The sequence below is a fragment of the Sarcophilus harrisii genome, chromosome 1 (assembly GCF_902635505.1).
Source record: "Sarcophilus harrisii chromosome 1, mSarHar1.11, whole genome shotgun sequence".
Classification (NCBI taxonomy): Eukaryota; Metazoa; Chordata; class Mammalia; order Dasyuromorphia; family Dasyuridae; genus Sarcophilus; species Sarcophilus harrisii.
This window is the reverse complement of record NC_045426.1, coordinates 451,714,400-451,733,605: the sequence shown is the minus strand read 5'-3', so window position 1 is coordinate 451,733,605 and position 19,206 is coordinate 451,714,400. Positions and strand designations below refer to the sequence as shown.

The window sequence follows — 19,206 nt, the reverse complement described above, 5'->3', positions numbered from 1 at the left end:
CTTGCATTAACAAAATCAATATAATTAGGGTATGAAGGAAAACCATTGTTTGTCCAAAAATTACATAATATGTATTTGATAAGGATTTGTACCTATTCTGGCCATGGTGCCCAAAAAATCTTAAAGCAGCTTTAAATTATTTATGCTTATTTAGGAAAGTATCAAAAATGTAGGGTATCTCCAGAGTCCAATTACTATTTTAAACTCAAAACAGCATTTAGACTTTTGGAACACTCAGTATAAGACCAAGCCATTTCTCAATGGAAAAAAATGGTCAAGAATGAAGAAATAGTTCTTAATAGAAGAGTGACAAACTGTTAACAACATTGATCCAGACAGCATTGGATAATAGAGAACTGTCCCTAGAACCTGGGTAGAGTTTTAGCTTCTGATACTACTAGCTACTCAGATCATTCAGTCATTCAATATTCTAAGCAACTTTCTAAGTTTATAGGTTGCAGACAACATACCAACTTCAATCAGTAATGTTCTAACCAGATGTTTTCTATGCAAATTAACTTACAAGAACAATTTTTGATTCATATTCACTTATAAAAAAGAGAAATACAAATCAAAACAACTATGGTTTTAGTTCACATCCAAAAAATTGATAAATATTGTGATATTTGGAAAGATAAGTGTCTTGTGAAATTGTGTAAGTGGAGTTTTGAATTGGTGCAACCATTTTGGAAAGCACTTTGAAATAATGCTGAAAATGTGACTGAAACATTTATATATTTTTTTTAATTCAGAGATCTCATGGGTAGACACACCAAGGTGATCAAAAGCAAAGAGAAAGGTACCATGTACTCCCATATATTAATATGAGCATTTTTTTTTTTTTGGTAGCAAAGTGCTGGAGAGAAAACAAGTGTTTTATCATGGAATGGTCAAATTGTGATGTGAATAGTAAGAATTAAGAGACCTAGTTGATGACCCATACAAACTGATACAGAATTAAGCAAACATATGGGAAAATTCTATTCACAATGACTACAATAATTGCAAATTGAAATTTAAAAATAAAACTGAAGGCTGTTTTCATGCCCAACTTTGACTCCAGAGAAGAAATGAGAAAATTTATTCTCCTTGTCTTCATTGAAGAGGTAGTGTTGGTAATTCTATGAATGTAGAATTTTGCTACTCTTCCTCTTCTCATCCCCTTCCCCCTCTTTATTTACTACAAGGGAAAGCTCCAGGAATAGAATAGGTAGGAACAATTTATTCAAAAATGAATAAGATGAAAAATGAAAGTATTCAGCTCATATTCAGTAAATTGCTAAAGATATCAAAATGTGGAAATAATAAAAATAAAATTTTAGAAAAAAAATTAAAAATAAATAATTAAAAAAACGTATTTATCATAGACTCTATCATGGATATATTTGAGTTTCCTTACCAGAACTGTCATCCTGTCTCCCTCTTGCCATCCAATACATGTAGTTCACCATGTTAAAGAACTGTTGAGGTGTGAGAAATCTCAATAGCCATTTATTTCAATCTATAAATGAAAAAGGATTCCCTCTTTGTTTAAAAACCTCCAGGGAAGGAGATTCTATTATCTGGTGATGCCATCTGTTTTTCCAGAAAGCTTTCACTGTTGATTTTTTTTCCCCTTCAAAACTTCATATAAGCTTTGGCTCACTATAGCAACCCCACTTGGTTTACTAGGAAACTGGGTCCTCTGAGAGCAGCTAGCCACCTCTACCTTCAGCATTCTAAAGTTAATGCTGAAAGGTTTGGGGATTTTCTAATACTACAGTTTGTAAGTCTCCTTTCAGCATGTACTCCTAATATCAGTCCTAAGTTTATAACACTCCGATGTCATTTAGCAAATTTATATCAATCAGCTTTTATAAAAGGATAATTACTAAAAAGGATATAATAAGAACTGAAGTACAACAACCCCAACCAAGAGTAAACACCTTGTGCCCTATTAATTCGGTGTCTGGGGAAAATGGATTCATCCTTAAAGTGGTGACTATAAAACATTCTCTTTATCAAATTTATTGTGGGTAGGCTATAGCCAATGGACAACTTCTTCCCTTCTTATAGCACAAAATGTCTGAGTTTCTGGGTCAATTAACTGCTAGGCTAGTAGCTTCTGAGGGCCAGCTGATCATCAGACTTAGCTCCTGTAAATGCTAGTATAGTTTATAATGAAATTTAGATACTGTCCATTTCATTGGAAGACAAGGAATCATGTTTCTTTTCTAAATATACATACACACATTATATATATTTTCAGTCAGTACCACTTAATAAATAAATAAATGTTTGTGCTTTGATTGCCTGCTCAACAACTTTCAAATTATAGTGCCTTGGGGCAGAAACGCTATCTTCCATTAGGTTTGTATCTTCTTACACTATGTTAATGAGGGAATACAAAACTGCTGACAGATGACATTCAATAAATGTTTATTTAAATTAAATTGATTGTTTTCAGTTCGCTAAAATCTATTTCCTTTCTTTCCTTTTTTTCCCTGTCTACTGAAAAAATAAAAACTAAAACATTGCAACTACTGTACATAGTAAATAAAAAAGAAAAATCCCTGTATTATCTATGCCCCCCCCAAATACATGTTTCAATCTGCATCCTGAATCTATCTTTATACCACATGTGGGTAGCATGCTTCATATGGAATCCTCTAGAATCACATTTGGACATTTAATTGATCAAAGTTCTAAAATCTTTCAAAGTTCTTTGTCTTTACAATGCTATTGCATAAATTGTTTTCCTGATTCTTTCTTTTCACTGTGCATTGCAGCAGTTCTTACAAGTTTTCTCATGTTTTTCTGAAATCATCCCTTTTATTATTTCTTATAATGATGTTCTAATAAAAAAATAGAGCATTTCACAAATTCACATTTCATCTTTACACTAGAACCATGCTAATCTTCTCCATGTTATTCCAATTTTGTTACAGCATTTGTTAATTTACTAATTTCAAAAGGATTACAATGTAAAAGATGATTCAAAGTGCCTCTGAGCATTCATTAAATTGTACCAAAATTTAGGTATGAATAAACCAAATCGTAACTCTTTCTGGATAATAGGAGGAATGTTATTCCTGGACTATTATATTTCTTCTACAGAATTGACCTTCCTCAATTCAATAGCTTAGATAACTAACAAATCAAGTTAGTAATTTTAATTCTTCATTGCTTAAAAATTATTATTTTATCAATGACAACAAAAGAGCTATTGTGTAGAGCTCTGACATAAAAAGGAAACTTTTAAATATAAAATTAATGATCTTCTTGACAATTAATTGAAGATTTTTACCTTACCTACTAAGCATTTCAATCTAATATGTGTCATGCCAAATGATATGTAACTCATGCAAGGTACACATATTTCTCAAATCAAAAGGCCTTCAGCATGGTATTTAGGCTGTCTATGAAGGAGTTATAAAAAAAAGAAAGACAAAAATTGTACTGAATGAAAAGATAGAAAAGGAGACCAGAGGACCACACTTCCTAACTTGCCCTCTCCCTAAAATAAGCTCATTGCCTTAGGTTTTTGGTACACTTTCTCAATTCACTTTTAGTTGCCTTTTCTGTCTGATTAGAGGAATACAGAGAAGGGTATTAAACTCCTCCTCAAATCTTTCTTTATAGAAAGCTCACAACTTTTCAGGCAACTCCATTTCCAACTCTGTATGACTTCATCTTCCCAGAATACTATGCCCCAAGGGTGTCCCATTCCTCACTCATATAATCCCTTTGTGCTTCTTTCTGAGTATTGCCTTCTGCCGGTAGATTTTATGTTCCTAGAGAGCAGATACATCACTTTTTCTTACTAGTTTCCATAGCATTTAGAATAGTGCCTGGCACATAATAGGTGTTTAATAAATGTATATTGACTTGAATTGAGGATCCAGGTCTCACATTATGCTGGGTTGAAGATTAGGGATTAATGCTCAAAACTAATGAGGCCACAGATCCACTGAACCACTGAAGTATAATATATAATAAGGTTTGTACTGCCTTTGAATAATTCCATTTGGAGCAAATAAATTGCACTATTTCCACAGTGGTGATAAAAGAGTAATTTTTCATGTCATGGGAAAAATGTTCCACTTCATGAAAAGTACACTTGGTATGTATGCATCTGATCATCCTAAGTGTAAATCACATATTAAGTCTTCTGTCATATGTGTTTAACTAAATAACAGTTGCCTTTCATCTTTTAGAAGAAATGCCCATATGTGAAGGCTCCAGATTTTTACAAAGAAACAAACGAACTCTGTTTAAAATCATATCAATCAACACTCTCAAATTAGTCAAGATTTTCACCAGATTATTTATTTACTGTTACAATTTTTAGAACACATTTTGCTTGATACATTTGCTCCCCTAACATTCCTGTTTTAACTAATACCCTCAAGGGCCAGAATAGTAAGAAAGAACATTGGTTTTAGAGTTAAAAGACCTTAAGAGTACTTCAGGCATGTCATTTCCTTTCCCTTATCCTCAATCTTTTCAATTGTGAAAACAAGATTCATATCTGGCTATTAGACTTTTATTAGGAAAGACTAAGTTAACTGGAAAGCATTAACTAAATGAATAGAACTAGGTGATGCAGTAGAAAGAGTACCTGGACTGGAGTCAGGATGATTAATCTTCCTGAGTTCAAATCTGACTTTAGAGATTCACTAGATGTGGATGGAATAAGGAAAAGTCTCCTATGCAAAGTTACCCTTTTTTTTTTTAAAGGGACCTAAGGAAACTGAGAAATGATAAGGGAGCCATAATATGCCAATCACATGGGACAGTACATAAAAAGGCACAGAGAAGGGTGATGAAAAAACCAAGCTAGTCAATCAAAGAATGGATGGTTGATTTATGATTTCTCTATTAACATGCTAAAATCAAGCCATTTCCTGTGGTATAATAATTGATTGGCCTGTAGTCTTCAGGAATAATGTGCTGACAGGAAGGAATAGTATGCAAAGAAGATCTTTGTTAATTCTAAGAAAATAGATAATTAAAACATTATTGAGATTCCCCCAAACTTTCAAATTTATGTTGTCTTCTAAACTACCCTCTTGAGGAGGTGTTTTAAAGCTACCATTTTCTAAAAGGCAGAAGCAAAGGTTAAAGGAGTTTAAAGCCTTTTTGGCACTAATGGCTTCCAGTTCTTTTTGGAGGTGTATTGCTTCTCCTTTCAAAGTGACTTACTACAAGGGAATAACTATTGTTTTTAGTTTTTTTAAAGTTAAATTTGACCATATTTCCAGCTTTTCTAGCAGTTCTTTGAAACTTAAATTATTATATTTTCAGATTTTTCAAACACTGATTTTTTGAGTTTCATTTTCTCTCTCTTCTTGGTTTAGTCTATTCCATTCATCTATTTTTCTGGGGCTTTTTTTGTTTGTTTTTAACATAACATGGTTGTAGTGATTACTATTTTATAATATAAGTTGGTATTATTACTTCTGTGATCTCAGCATTTTTCCATTTTTTCCCTTGACATGAATTTGTTCCTCCAAATTGATTTGATTTTTCACTTTGCTCTAAAAAATATCCCTAAAATAGTTACTGTAAGGCTTCTATTGGGCTTTAATTAGATTGTCCATTTCTATTAACTCAAAGTAATCACATGTTTTATATAACAGATTGCTTACAAGTGAAATATCTTTTTTTCTACTTCATTTCCAAATGAATAAAAGAATTAAAATATGAAGCCATTGCAGAAGAAAGCTGATAGGTACTAAGTGGCACAGGGCAAGTCAATGAACCTCTACTTGCCTTAGTTTCCTCAACTGTAAAATTAAGATAATAGCATTTACTTCCTAGGGTTGTTGGGATGATAAAATGTTACATTTATAAAGCATAGGCCTCACATGATAGACACTATATAAATGCTAGTTATTGCCATTATTACCATTATTATATTTTATTTATTACTGTCATCATAGACATATATGTGATCCTGAAGTCTTTCTTTGGACTAATCATTAAAAAAAAAAATAAAATAAAATAAAAACTCCTATCATGCCATTCCAATGATATTTGCTGAGAGGGGATGGGGGGGAAAGGCAGTATTTTTCTGTATTGTAAAACAAAATGAAATCAAGTTTTATAAATTCACCTTATGAAAATAAGAGTTTTAGTAAAAAATGGTCATCTAATTTAAAACCAATTTTTGACAATATTCTTAGACTCACAAAAGCAAACAACTATGCAAAAAAGCCAAAAGGTGGGGTATAGCTGCCTATAACTATTATTTACTCTCTAGGCTATAAAAAAATTTGTTTCTAGGTATTAGCAATCATAATTTGGTATAATGATCAAAGATATATAATAGAGCATGATTTTTAATCACCAAATCAGTGAAGTGGAAAAGTAGATTAGTTAGAGAGAGAGGGGCAAAAAAAGATAATGGGGAAGAGGGGAGAGGAGAAAGAGAGAAGAGCAGGGGAAGAAAGAGAGAGAGACACACACAGAGAGAAACAGAGAGAGAAGGGGAGAAAGAGAGAGACACAGAGAGAAAGATTCAGAGACAGACAGAGACAGAGACAGACAGAGAGAGAAAGAGAGAGACATACAGAAACAAAGAGAGAGATATAAAGGCAGAAAGAGAGAGACAATAGGGAGGGGGAAGAGAGACAGGCACAGAGACAGACAGAGAGATAAGGGACAAAGAGATACAAAGAGAGTTAGAGAAAACAGAGAGAGTGACAGATGAGACGGACAAAAACGACAAAAGCACATACCCCTCCCTATCCTCTCCTCCCAAATTCAGAAAGATGAAAGAAAGAGCAAGAAAAGGGATGGTGAATCAGTTTTTGGAGAGTTGAGTAGAGCAAGTATATGAGCAGTTTTTGAATGCCTGTATTTTGGGAAGTATCCTGAAGTAGACTTATATTTGGATGAATGGGAAAATATAAGGATAAAGTTCTCTAATTGATAAAGGCTATTTCATTCCACTGGTGAATCTAGAGACTGAATCTTGTGGTTCTAATGACCTACCTTGGAGCAATATCAGCCTTTTGACAACCATAGATATTGATGGGACAGTTTGGAGGCCTCAGTAAAAGAGTAGTATATCGTTAGTAGTGAAAGGAAGCTCATGAGGCTGGATAAAGGGAAAAGGAATCTGGAGATTATTTAGTGAAAGAGCATGAGCAATATGTGAGTGTTCCTGTAACCACATGCTATATTGGAAATAGCTTTTGGACTTGGACTTGAGACCTGAACTTCAAGTGTGATTTTGTCACTGTGTAATTCACTTAAATTCTATGTGCCTCAGTTTCCTTGACTATAAAATAAGGATGCTGCTTATTGGTTATGGTTATTGAGAAGAAAGTGTTCCCAAGCTTTAAAGAGCCTTTAAAATAAGTTATTAGAATTATTATTAATGTTCTAATGGTTACAATCACAGAGATCTTATTCTTTTTGCTGTTAAAGATGTAAACACTGGAAAAATACAAGTATATTGTATCTTCATATCTATTTGAGTTTCTCCCCATTATTTCAGTGCACCCCAGTCTGGGACCTGACTAACCTGACTACCAGGAGTGGGAATTCCCCAAGTTTAAAAATCTTGAAAGATTCTTTAGCTGCAAAGGAACTGCAGAGCATGGAGAAGCATCTTGCTGGTATGTATGAGCTTATTGAATATTTGGGAAATTGATGGCGGGGGAGGGGGAAAATGAATAGTACCTTTGAGTTTTAATGGAAAAATCAGGGAAAACGTGTTCAGGATTGAAATTATAAGGCTTTACATGTCTGAATGGAATTTCAGAAAAGCACCATTGAATAACTTGACTTGTTTGTTTTTATAACCAAGTAACCTGTCAAATGACAGTAAATAATTTAGAGCAAAGTGAGAGGAGATTAGACTTAAAAAAAAAAAAAGACATGAAATGGGATAGCCATGGTATATTTCATATATTTTATATTCTTCACTATTATTTAAATGTTCATTCTAGCAGAAATGCAGGATTCCTTACAGAGCTGGAGTTATTGATACTTCTTGTTTACAAATTATCAATGGTATGCTGCAATCTCCTGCTACCCATAGTACATCCTTCCATTGTTCCTTGGGTCATCCACAATTGTGATTCTTTGGAAACTGTGATGTTTCATGATTTTTAGCAATATAGTATCTCTGGAGAAATCCTTGTGTGGAAAAGTTGGTTTACGAGTGTGTGTATGGTAGAGAGAAACTTGGAATCTCTGTACAGAAAAAACTGTACAGTTTTCTAAATTCAGTCCAGACTACACATCTCCCTATTTCAGGGATTCATGTTCATGGACATTTTGGCAGCTTAGTTAAGTCTATTGACCCTCTCACAGAATGTTTTTAAATACTTAAAATATTAATATGATACATAGTATCACAGTTATTAATTAAATGCTAATTATTAATTATATGTATTGATTTGTAGAATTACATTAAAATATCTAGTAGACCAGGAGAGAACAGAGTGAAAAGTATAAGCATTTGTTAAGTGCCTCTTGTGTGCTAGGTACTGTATTAAGTGCTTTACAAATATTATCTCATTTAAACCTCACAACAGCCCTGCAGGGTAGAAGCTGTTATCTTCCCAATTTTATAATTGAGTGAACTGAGAAAGATAGAAGTTATGACTTACCCAGTGACACACAGCTATTAAGTGTCTGAGTCATATTTGAATTCTGCTTTCCTGACTCTGGCAGGAGTCCTAGCACTCTTTTCACTTTGCCACCTAGCTGCCTAGATTACATAAATAATTCATTAATAATTTGATAAATGCAGTTATCAAAACATTTAAAAATTTTTTAAATCCCAAATTTAGAACCCCAACTTTAATTAAGTTTACATCCCAGTTCATTTTGATAAGGAATTTTTGTCTAAGCTATATGTAACATTGGGCTTAGTCCATTGAATTAATGCCATAGGCTAGAAGATAGTGATTCTTCATCGATTTGATTTTTCCTATGACTTTATGTCTATAAAAACCTGAGGACTTATGTTATAAGATGATCAGCTCTCATAATACTCTCATACTCATCAGCTCTCATAATACTCATAATACAATGAACCAAGACAACTCTGAAGGACTTAATGATGAGAAATGCTATTCATCCCCAGAAAAAGGTGTCTGAATACAAGGTGAAGAATACTTTTCTTAAAACTTTATTTTTCTTGGTTTTTTTGTTTGTTTATATTTTTGGTTTGTTTGGTCTGTGTTTTCTTTTACAACTGGATTATTATGAATTTTCTTTGCATGATTGCACATATATAACCTGTATGTAATTGCTTGCCTTCTCAAAGACAGGGGTTGGGAGGATGAAAAGAGAGAATTTGTAACTCAAAACTTTTTAAATGAATGTTAATTGGTTTTTCATGTAACTGGGGAAAACAAAGCACTAAAATCTAATTTTAAAAAGAAAAAAGAACTGATGAATCCCTCTGGTATTTTTGGACTTGCTATAATTATTAGGCACAAAAACTGGAATATCTCACCTGGTATAATTGTCTTCCATTTGGACTTATTGAAGAGTTCATCCATGACAGGAGCTCTCTCTCCTTTTTAAAATCTACATCTTGTTTTATGCTTCACTTGTTGGAGAAATTGCAATGGTTGGTGATTCCATCTACCTAGAAATCATGTATGATATTAATATATGGAGCACTTTGTTGGGCTTTTGAGAATTCTTTTTATTCTTTTGAGTTAAAAGCCTTTTTAAAAAGTCCCCAAACAGATCCCCAAGGTCTTATATTCTCTACATCTTTCAGTTACTTGGATGACCATGAAGGTACAAATCTTCCACCCAATTCAATTTGTCTCCTTTTATTTTTTTTCTAGGATACTCTCAGTAAATGTATATATTATTCTCATAAAGATTTTATAGGGAGAAAAAAGCAAGTAAATAGAGCAATAGCTACTGAGAATGAAATGTTGCAATTTTGTAATGTTAGTTTTGTAATAACTTTTTCTTGTTATTGTTTATAGTCATGTCCAACTCTTCATGACCTCATTGGGGTTTTCTTGGTAAAGATACTGGGAGTGGTGTTCTTTTTTTTTCCCTTTAACTCATTTTAAGGATGAGGAAACTGAGGCAAACAGGATAAAGTGATTTGCTCACAGTCACATTTAGTTAGTTATGTGTCTGAGACCAGATTTGAACTCAAAAAGATGACTCTTATCTCTAGGCCCAGAAGTACACACTGTGCAACCTAATTGCCCATTTTACCCAATAGGTCCTTGGTAAATTTTTGTCCAAATTGAAAAAAAAGGATCTCAGTGACTTCTCAAGTTACTCTGTAGAAGATGTTAACTTCTCCCAAGCTTCAGGAGTAGAAGCCACTTTCTTCTCTACCTTCCTTTCCACTTCCTCACAGTCTCTACTTGAAACCTTCCCTCTGAGGGAGCTTTTCTACCTCCTAGAGTTGTTTATTGCACTTGGGATAGATCTTAGTATAAGAGTTTTTCTTTTCTGTATGCCTTTCAGCAACTTCTTTCCACTATATTTAATGATTGTCTCATAAGGCCAAGTCCAATGAATCAAATCTTTTCCCATGACAACCTTTCAATTACTTGAAGACAGCCAATATCTCTCTAATTCATTCTCCTCTACACTAAATCTTTCCCAGTTTTTCAAATGATCTGATTATGGCATAGACTTATCTTCTTATCCTTCTTATCTTTTTTTAGTTATTATCAAGCTGATCCTGTCAATGGTTATAGGAAAAAAATGTGCAACTCAGAATAGAACATAATACTCCAGCCATATCAGTTCATGTTATTGTTGTTCAATCACCACAGTCATAGCTGACTCTTTGTGATCCCATTTGGAGTTTTCTTGGAGAAGATAACTGGTTTGTTATTTATAGATAAGGAAACTGAGGCAAATGGTTGAGTTACTTTTTTTCTTTTTTTTAAATTTTATTTTATTTGAAAAAAAAGAGAAAAATTAGAAAAGGAATACAAAACAAAATAAAGCAAAACAAAAACATTGTCCTGTGTCCAGCAGAACATCAGGGAGAATTGCCATTATATGGCAATAAATTACCAGATCAAGAAAGTATATATCTATATCTATATATTAGTAGAAGTTATATTCATAGGTGTCCATCGTTGTTTTACTTCCTTGTAAATTGTTCTTTGGTTCTCTGCTATGCACTTTATTTGCTTTATTATTTATTCCCTTTTACACTCCCTACCATCCCCAACTAAGCAACAGTTAAGAAAAGATATATTTATGCAGATATATGCATACATACACACACACATACTCTCTCTCTTTCACTCTCTCTCTTTCTTTCACTCTCTCTCTTTCTTTCTCTCTCTCTCTCTCTCTCTCTCTCTCTCACACACACACACACACACACACACACACACACTTACACACACACCTTTCCTATCCCTGCTGACTTTTTAATTAAATTCTGCTCCATAACTTGCTTTACTATAACTTAATCTTCCTCCACCCAAGGATCATACTTTGCCCTTTGCTTCCTCATTCACCCATCCCTCCTCTCTTATTTCTTTATAGATTTCTGGAAAGTATTGTATCTTCCTTCATGATATCCATGTAGTGTTGCCTGTTAAATTCATTCCCAATGTGAGTAGGTTTTCAGAACCACCAGCCCTCCTTTCCCCTCTAATGTCTCTGTGTCTATTCTTCCCCTGTGCCTCATTTGTATAACATGAGTACTATTTTTATCTTAAGTCTCTCAATCTTTCTTTTGAGCTCCCCTATTCTTTAAGTGAATCTTAAACATATAGTTTACATTTCCATGTTTAAAAAAAATGAACAATTTATCCATGTTTAAAGTTTGTCCATGTTGAATTCCTTAAAATTTATCTTTGATATTGGCTTTTATATGTTAAATTTTCTGTTAAGTTATGGTTTGGTGGATTAAAAAGTCCTGAAAATCTGCAAGTATATTGAAGCTCCCATTTTTTCTTATTCAAAATTATAGATAATTTTGGTGGATATGATATTTTTGATCTAGTTCTTTTGTCAGTAGATATTTTTGAGTATGGTTCTAAAAATGGGCAGACCTTTAGGAGAATGGAATATTTTATTCTTAATATGATGTGTTCTGGTCCTTTTCAAGATGTCAGCCCCCCCAAAAAGCTTTGTTCCTCAAGGTTCACTAGTTTATTTTTTAAGAACTGAAAATAGATATATATTTAATAGAAGCCGAGTCCTTCACAAAATGGAAGAAAGAACACTCTCTTTAGACCACCTTGGTAGAGCAAGTAGAAAAATATTTTGGGCATCTTTAGAGTACTCCACAGCTATGTCTCCAGTGTTAGATTGAAATACATACATATATACATTTACATACCTACATGTCACTATTGTTCAATTGTTTTTGACTCTGCACAACCCCATGGACTATGACATATCAAAACTGTCCATCATTTCTTTTCTTTTTCTTTTTTTTTTTTTTTGGCTGAGATGCTGGAGGGGAATGTTATTTATTTCTCCAGCAGATTAGGACAAACAGAGATTAATAGCTTCCCAGAGTCACACAGATAATAACTGTCTGAAGCTGGATTTGAACCTATATATATATATATATATATATATATATATATATATATATATATATAATTTGTATCTGGTCTTTTAAAAATTCGCTTACAAGCAAGAATTTGTATTTACAGTTTTGAGCTCTAAAAAACCACAGTCCCTTGGGCTAATTCCCACTGTAATTGCAACAAGTGCTTTCTTTTGTTTCAATCTGTTATTATGGTACAATATCTATCCTTTAGGGTGACCTCAGAATTAGTGAAGCTGTCAGTACAACTGAAGAACTAAATTCAAGGGCATTTGTGATTGGCATACCATGTACTTAAGAGAAAACAAATTTAGTGATACTTTGCTGCAAGGAGGTTCTCCATATACGCTCCTTGTCCACATTGATTTTCATTTCACTTTTAAATTTTACCACATTTTTCCCAGCATGACATTGTAAAATAAATAATGTGTCTTATTGAATACTTGTCTTTAATCTCTCTCTCTCAGTCTCTCTCTGTCTCTCTGTCTCTCTCTCTCTGTCTCTCTCTCTCTCTCTCTCTCTCTCTTTCTCTCCCTCCCTCTCCCCCCCCCACTCTTCCAAACTTCATTTCTATTTTATTTAATAAAATAACTGAAGATATCACTTTGAATGAGCTAACATTACCTCCCCCCTCAATCCTTTCATGTTATTGGGAGCTGACTTCCTCATTTTTCCTCTTTAATTCAGACTTAGATCTATTTTTTTGTTGTTTCTGTTTTTGTTCATCTACACTTTCCTTTCTATTACCCAGCTCATAGTTTTGGTATGATTTTTGATTTCTCCTTTTTTTCCCCTCTGTTTCCATGTTTCTTTTTCCTTTTGTTGATTATATACTGTTTTTTTTCTTTGTTGATTTTTCTTTGATCTCTTTTTAATATATAGCCTTTCTAATTTTATGTATGTAAATAAAACTTTCATCTCTAACTCCTACAATTGTTCCCTCTTTTCCTTTGTCCTATTCTTGTCTCCTTACCTTCCTATTGATTCAAAACTTGCAAGGAAACTGTCTTCCTTTATTTATGTTCATATCTACAACATTCTCCTTTTCTACTCTTTGTGCTGATGACCCATCAACTTTAATTTAGAGTTAATGACTTGTCATTATTTTCAATATCCTGTCTCTTTCCACCTATAACTCTTCATATCTTAGCCCATCAACAGACTTCTTTCTCATTTCTTTTGATATTAGGGCCTGGTAGATCTTCCAGCTCATCACCAGACAATCTTTCACTTATCCTGAAGTTGTTTCTTAAGGTTCTCATTTAAAGTATCCATTTCTATTCCATCCACTAATAAAAATGACATGGAATAAAGAGAGAACAAATAAAAGTCCAGAAATAAACTACTAGACTTTTTATCTTCTTCTTCTAGATTTATTATTTGCTTGTCTAGTTTGGATATGTCAGATAGACAATGTATATGTTCAGAAACATCTGGATTGACTGATTGAATTATATTCTCAAAACATGAATAGATGTGCGCTTGTACTTATTTTCAGTTTTAGGTTTTTTTTTGGTGGGAAGGGTGCATTCTAAATCTCTTAAGTATTTCTTGTCTGTAATACTGTAATACAATGCCAATAGACTTGTACATACCTATTTTTAAAATTAACATTATATGCATGAATAAGACACAAATTTATTAACACCAATTATATATAAACTCTAGTTGGAAAAGATCCTAAGTTTAGATTAAAATAACAGCCTTTTTAAAAATAAAACTTAGATGAATGAATTTTTTTAGTATGGATAAAAGTATTTGTAAAAAATTGCATTAAAAACAGGTAATTATTTTTTCTTATTTCTGAAATTTTCATGTCTGCCTAACAGTTGTTGTCTAGTATTTATTCCATATTTGTTTCAAATTCAATCATAAAATATAAATCATGCTTATAGGGGCAGAAGCACATGTAAAAAAATGATAGTTAACAAATGTATCTATAGGAAATAAAGCCACCTTTTCAACATTATCCTACAAACCATAAGATAATTTTCCAAAGCTTACTATTGTAATAGTATAAGTTCACTTAAATTCTTTCTGGTGCTCAGTCTTTTGGTGCTAAGATTTTCCCTTCCAATTTCTGATTTATCTGTGGGACTGGGGGGTGGGTGGGAGGGTGATATTCCTATTTTTTGAAAGCTAATGAAACCTACACATAATTCCTTCCTCTGAAATTTGCCTTTTTCCTAATGGCATATTGTTTATTACATACTTTTTTCAAACATTTGAAAAGCCAGTTAACTCAGAATATTAATTCTCTCAATTTAGTTGTTTTTGCATAAATATTAACTTGCATTTGAATTTTCTCTCAATAATTTTGCAATTACTTTAAAAAATAAGAAATTTGTAAAGACAAATTATAAATATTATATGAGATAAGAATTCCTTTTGGTGTTTAAACAGAATGCATACACACATATACACACGCAAATATATATATACTACTTTGTTGCCTATATTTTACTTCCATTTAGTAAACATAGACAAAAAATTCTTAGGCATAGGTTAAATAATATTATAACTATTTAGTATGCCCAATTATACAAGGGTATCTGAAAGAAGAAAGTAGGCCTTCAAAAAAAAAAAAAGGGCAAAATTGTTGCTCAAAAGAAAATCAGAGACATATGTTAAGAGAAACAACTAAGAAATCTATTTGTGTCAATGCATTTGGAGTAGAAATCTGTTTCCTTATATATAGAGAAATGAAATGACTACAAATATTACTTATCTGTAAAATCAATCACTTTTTTTAAAATTAAGGAAACATGCTCTGAGAATATGATATAACATTAAACTCTTATTACATATGGGCATTGCTTATCAGCTTTCCTGTGTACTCTCTTGAGTCATAGTTCAGAAAGTCAGTGACCCCTGGTCCTAGAGTCATTTTGCAAAGACACAGGTTAATTTAATTTTAAAAGAATACATTGTATGTTTGGTTTAAATTATGAAGTTCAAATTTTTATTCACTAACCTTAGAGACTGTAGACAGGTATTTTACAAATTCCAAAGTGATGGATATTGATTTTTTTTAAAAGCTTAATGGAAGTGAATATAAAGGCATAATTATCTCAAAAGATAAAATCAAAATTGTCCACTGATTTTATGAGGTCAGTGTTTCAATTAAATTAGTTTAAGATTAAATCACAACACTACGATATATCTCTAACTGCCTTTCTAGATATATACCCAATAATTATCCTTTTGAAGCAGCAAAAGATTTGGATCAATGAAAGGTTAGAGATGACATCCTTGGAGATATAACTAGCCATTTGGAATCTGTTCTTCTGAGTAGGTCTTTTAAGCTGAATATTACTAATATGATTTACCCCAATTTTAAGTGTTTCCCATGGACCCCAGAGCCAAAGTGCTGAAACCTATGACTTGATATAAGAAATGACTGTGAATATTATTGAGATTATCTGATTTATTAATAAATTTAATAACATTATTTCCCAAATCTGAACAGATTCAAAACATTGAGACTCAGTGTCAATAACTCAATAAAAATAATTAATAGCATATATGTATATATATACATGTATACATATGTGTATATGTGTATATATCTAAAACATCTTAGGTTCTAAACTTGCTTCTGATGCTTCCTATGTCCTTCACAAGATACTGAACTTTGGGGCAGCTAGGTGACACAGTGGATAGAGCACCATCTGTGAAGTGAGAAGGACCTGAGTTCAAATCTTCTCTCAAACACTTAACATTCTTAGCTGTGTGACCCTGGGCAAGTCACTTAACCCCAATTGCCTGGGGGGTGGGGATACTGAACTTTAGTGTCATAATCATGAGTAAAATGGATATAAAAACATCTGAAATATTTTTTCAAATATTTCTTATGAGGATTAAAGTACCTATAATTATAATGTTCATAAAGTTTTACAAATGTTAAAGCATATATAAACATATATGTGCCAATTATCATTATTATTATTTCATATTTTGAAAATGAATCTTTAAAATAAAGTGGAAAACAAACACACAAACATGGAAGATTTGTGGTTTTCATTGTTCCTTTGACTTAAATAGTGTTCAGTTATATACACAGTGGAAATCTCTTCTAAAAATGGTTAAATCATATATAACTTTTATCTTACTTGCCTTAAGTACTGATAAGTACAGTGACTTGTCAGTAAGCACGAATCTAATGTGGGATGAAGGCAAGACTTCAATTTAGATCTGACAGATTCCAAAGTTAGCTCTCTACCACAAATGAATGTAGATTCTTATATTTATTGATGGAAGTCATCTCATAAATCACTAAGTCCCTTATTTTCCAGATAAGGAAACTAGAGGTCATTGAGATCAAGTGACTGCCCCATGGTCACAGTGATAGTATTTGACAGAGCTAAGATTCCAAATTCAATGCTTCTTCCTTTATAACATTCATTTCCTCTCAAGTTTAGTATTTTAGATATTATTCCCATTTTTTACAGATGGGGAAATTGAGAATCAAAAAGTGATTTGTTCATTGTTGTGGGATCATTGATATAAATTTAATTCTATAAGGAGCCCCAATGACTGTGTGTTTCAGCCCACTTATTTTACAGATGAGGAAACTGAAGCTAAGGAGATAAAGTGACTTATACAAAATGTAACGTAAGTCCACTGATGCCAGAGTTAGAGCTATATTTATCACCAATGCATTGGTTATCTAAATCCATTGCAGGATAGTTGTCTTAATAGCTGAAATAGGAGTATTTTTTCTACTTGCTTAGAACATTATAAAATGAAGCATTTTTAAAATGGTTGGATGGATATGTATTTACATACAAGTGGGGCTCTATGTGAAGTCTGCTTATGCATTCATGATCATTATGGATTGCCTGATATATTTAGATTCACCACTGTCTTCTTCTGAGAAAGTTTACACATTTAAATTTAATTAAATGACATTAAATAAAATAAAAATTTAAATTGTTTTAAAATTTTATGACTCCTTTGAAGATTTACTTAGGAATAAGTAAAATCACATTTTGAGTACTTTTTAAAATGTTTTAAATCTAACAAAAAAGAAAGACATAGTTCTTAATTACCAGGCCTATTTTCAAAGGGCATTTGCATCTATATCTATCTATCTACCTATCTATCTATCTATCTCTTTATCTATCTATCTATATCCATGTCCATGAAATTAACAAAACATTACTTTGTTCCACTTCTTTGTTTCAAAAAAAATTAAACTAATAATTTGAATTTGGGATTTAATTTTAGGATTTTATATTTTTAAAATCAATTTCTTCCTAAATACTCAGCATGAACAATAAAAATATGTTTCTATACCCATTTAAGAGATGAAAAAACAAAACTGTTACAGAAATAGCTTTAGCTCACATATAACCACATTCTTTTGAATCTAAAATCTTGACTTCTGATGGTTTTCTTTCTCTATTTGGCTCCTCTCCAAAGTCTTGATTCTTTTCTTTGAAACCTTTATTTCCTCCATATTTCATCACATGTGAAAATTTTGTTTTATGCTGTGTATTCATCTTTGCCACTTATTTCAACAAATTTATGTATGATAATCTGTGTAGCTTTTTAAGAAGATGATACTTTTTCTTTTTCTTTTTTTTTTCCTGGTATAGATATTGAAAAGGACCTTGCATTATGGGAAGAAGGAAGACTTACAAAAAGTCCAAGCAGTTTTCATAATATTTCAGTTGCATCTGACCTTCAAGGAAATCTTCAGTCATCACCAAGCTTTAGTATAAGACCTCCAGAACCCAGCGAAACAGGGAAAATCATTCAACTCAAGCTCCAGGGAAACAAATCACCCCCTCTAGTTGACAGCCGAGTACAGGTCTCCAGTATCTCAAATAGTAGGCCCCATCTTCTCATAGCTCAGACAAACAGGCCTCAGACACTGACAGTTCCAGGAAGCAGGCCTGTAACTCCAAACAGCTTGTTGTCCCGACCTCTTACCCCTAGCAACCAAGGAAAGAATGAAAGGATTATTAATATTCAAAGAAGCAAGTCTGTCCCATCTAAGAGCCAAATTGGAAGAGCTCTAGGCACTCCTTCTGGGCTAGTTGTTCCAATAAGTGGAAACAAGCTAACAAGTACAACTCTGAGAAGCAGTTTATCTGAAGTAAGTTTTATTTTTCTTTTTTGGGGGGAAAGGTGCCTTTTGTATTTTAAAAAAATTACACACCATTAGAAATTTTTAGGGTCTGAATTTTCAGAACAATCTATGTTTTAGTTGAAATTAATGCAAATACATTGTCCTTTTTGACACCTTATTAAAAATGATCCTGTAAGCAGGAAATGCTCAAAAAGATGACAACTATAATATATTCTCCCCCTCTCCCCTCAGCTAATAGAGACCATAAAACTTGGAAAGATGATACTACTTAATCAGTGGTTAGGCCACAGATTCTAACTTTTTTTTTTTAAAGGATCCTTTAATTGTTACTTGAATTTTGAGAAACCACTACTCTCTCTTATTATGTGCATGAGAGGAAAAGGTAATTGCATTTATTAAATATAATGCAATACCCTTTTCCTCTCATGCACATAATTTCTCTCTTTCACACACACATACAAATACACAAAAGATTTAATTAAAGGAAAATGTATTTTTAGAGCCAATTTTTCTAATATCACAATAAAATCATTTATTTTTTCTGGTCCTCAATTTCCTCATTTATCAAATGAGCTCATAATCTATGGATTATAAGCAT

The 19,206-nt window shown here is 32.5% G+C and overlaps 1 protein-coding gene and 1 pseudogene across 4 annotated transcripts in view; one reads left to right on the top strand and one right to left on the bottom strand.

Annotated features, from left to right (window-relative positions):
- The window catches only part of C1H8orf34 (chromosome 1 C8orf34 homolog), a 394,007-nt gene that overhangs the window by 360,756 nt on the left and 14,045 nt on the right, over positions 1–19,206 (top strand). For all 4 annotated transcript variants that reach the window (XM_031946288.1, XM_031946289.1, XM_031946286.1 and 1 more), the window contains 2 exons: positions 7,487–7,607; positions 18,112–18,614. In XM_031946288.1, the coding sequence (XP_031802148.1) occupies positions 7,487–7,607; positions 18,112–18,614 (624 nt within the window). The remainder of the gene's footprint in view (positions 1–7,486; positions 7,608–18,111; positions 18,615–19,206) is intronic.
- LOC111719015 lies at positions 2,840–2,933 on the bottom strand (annotated as a pseudogene).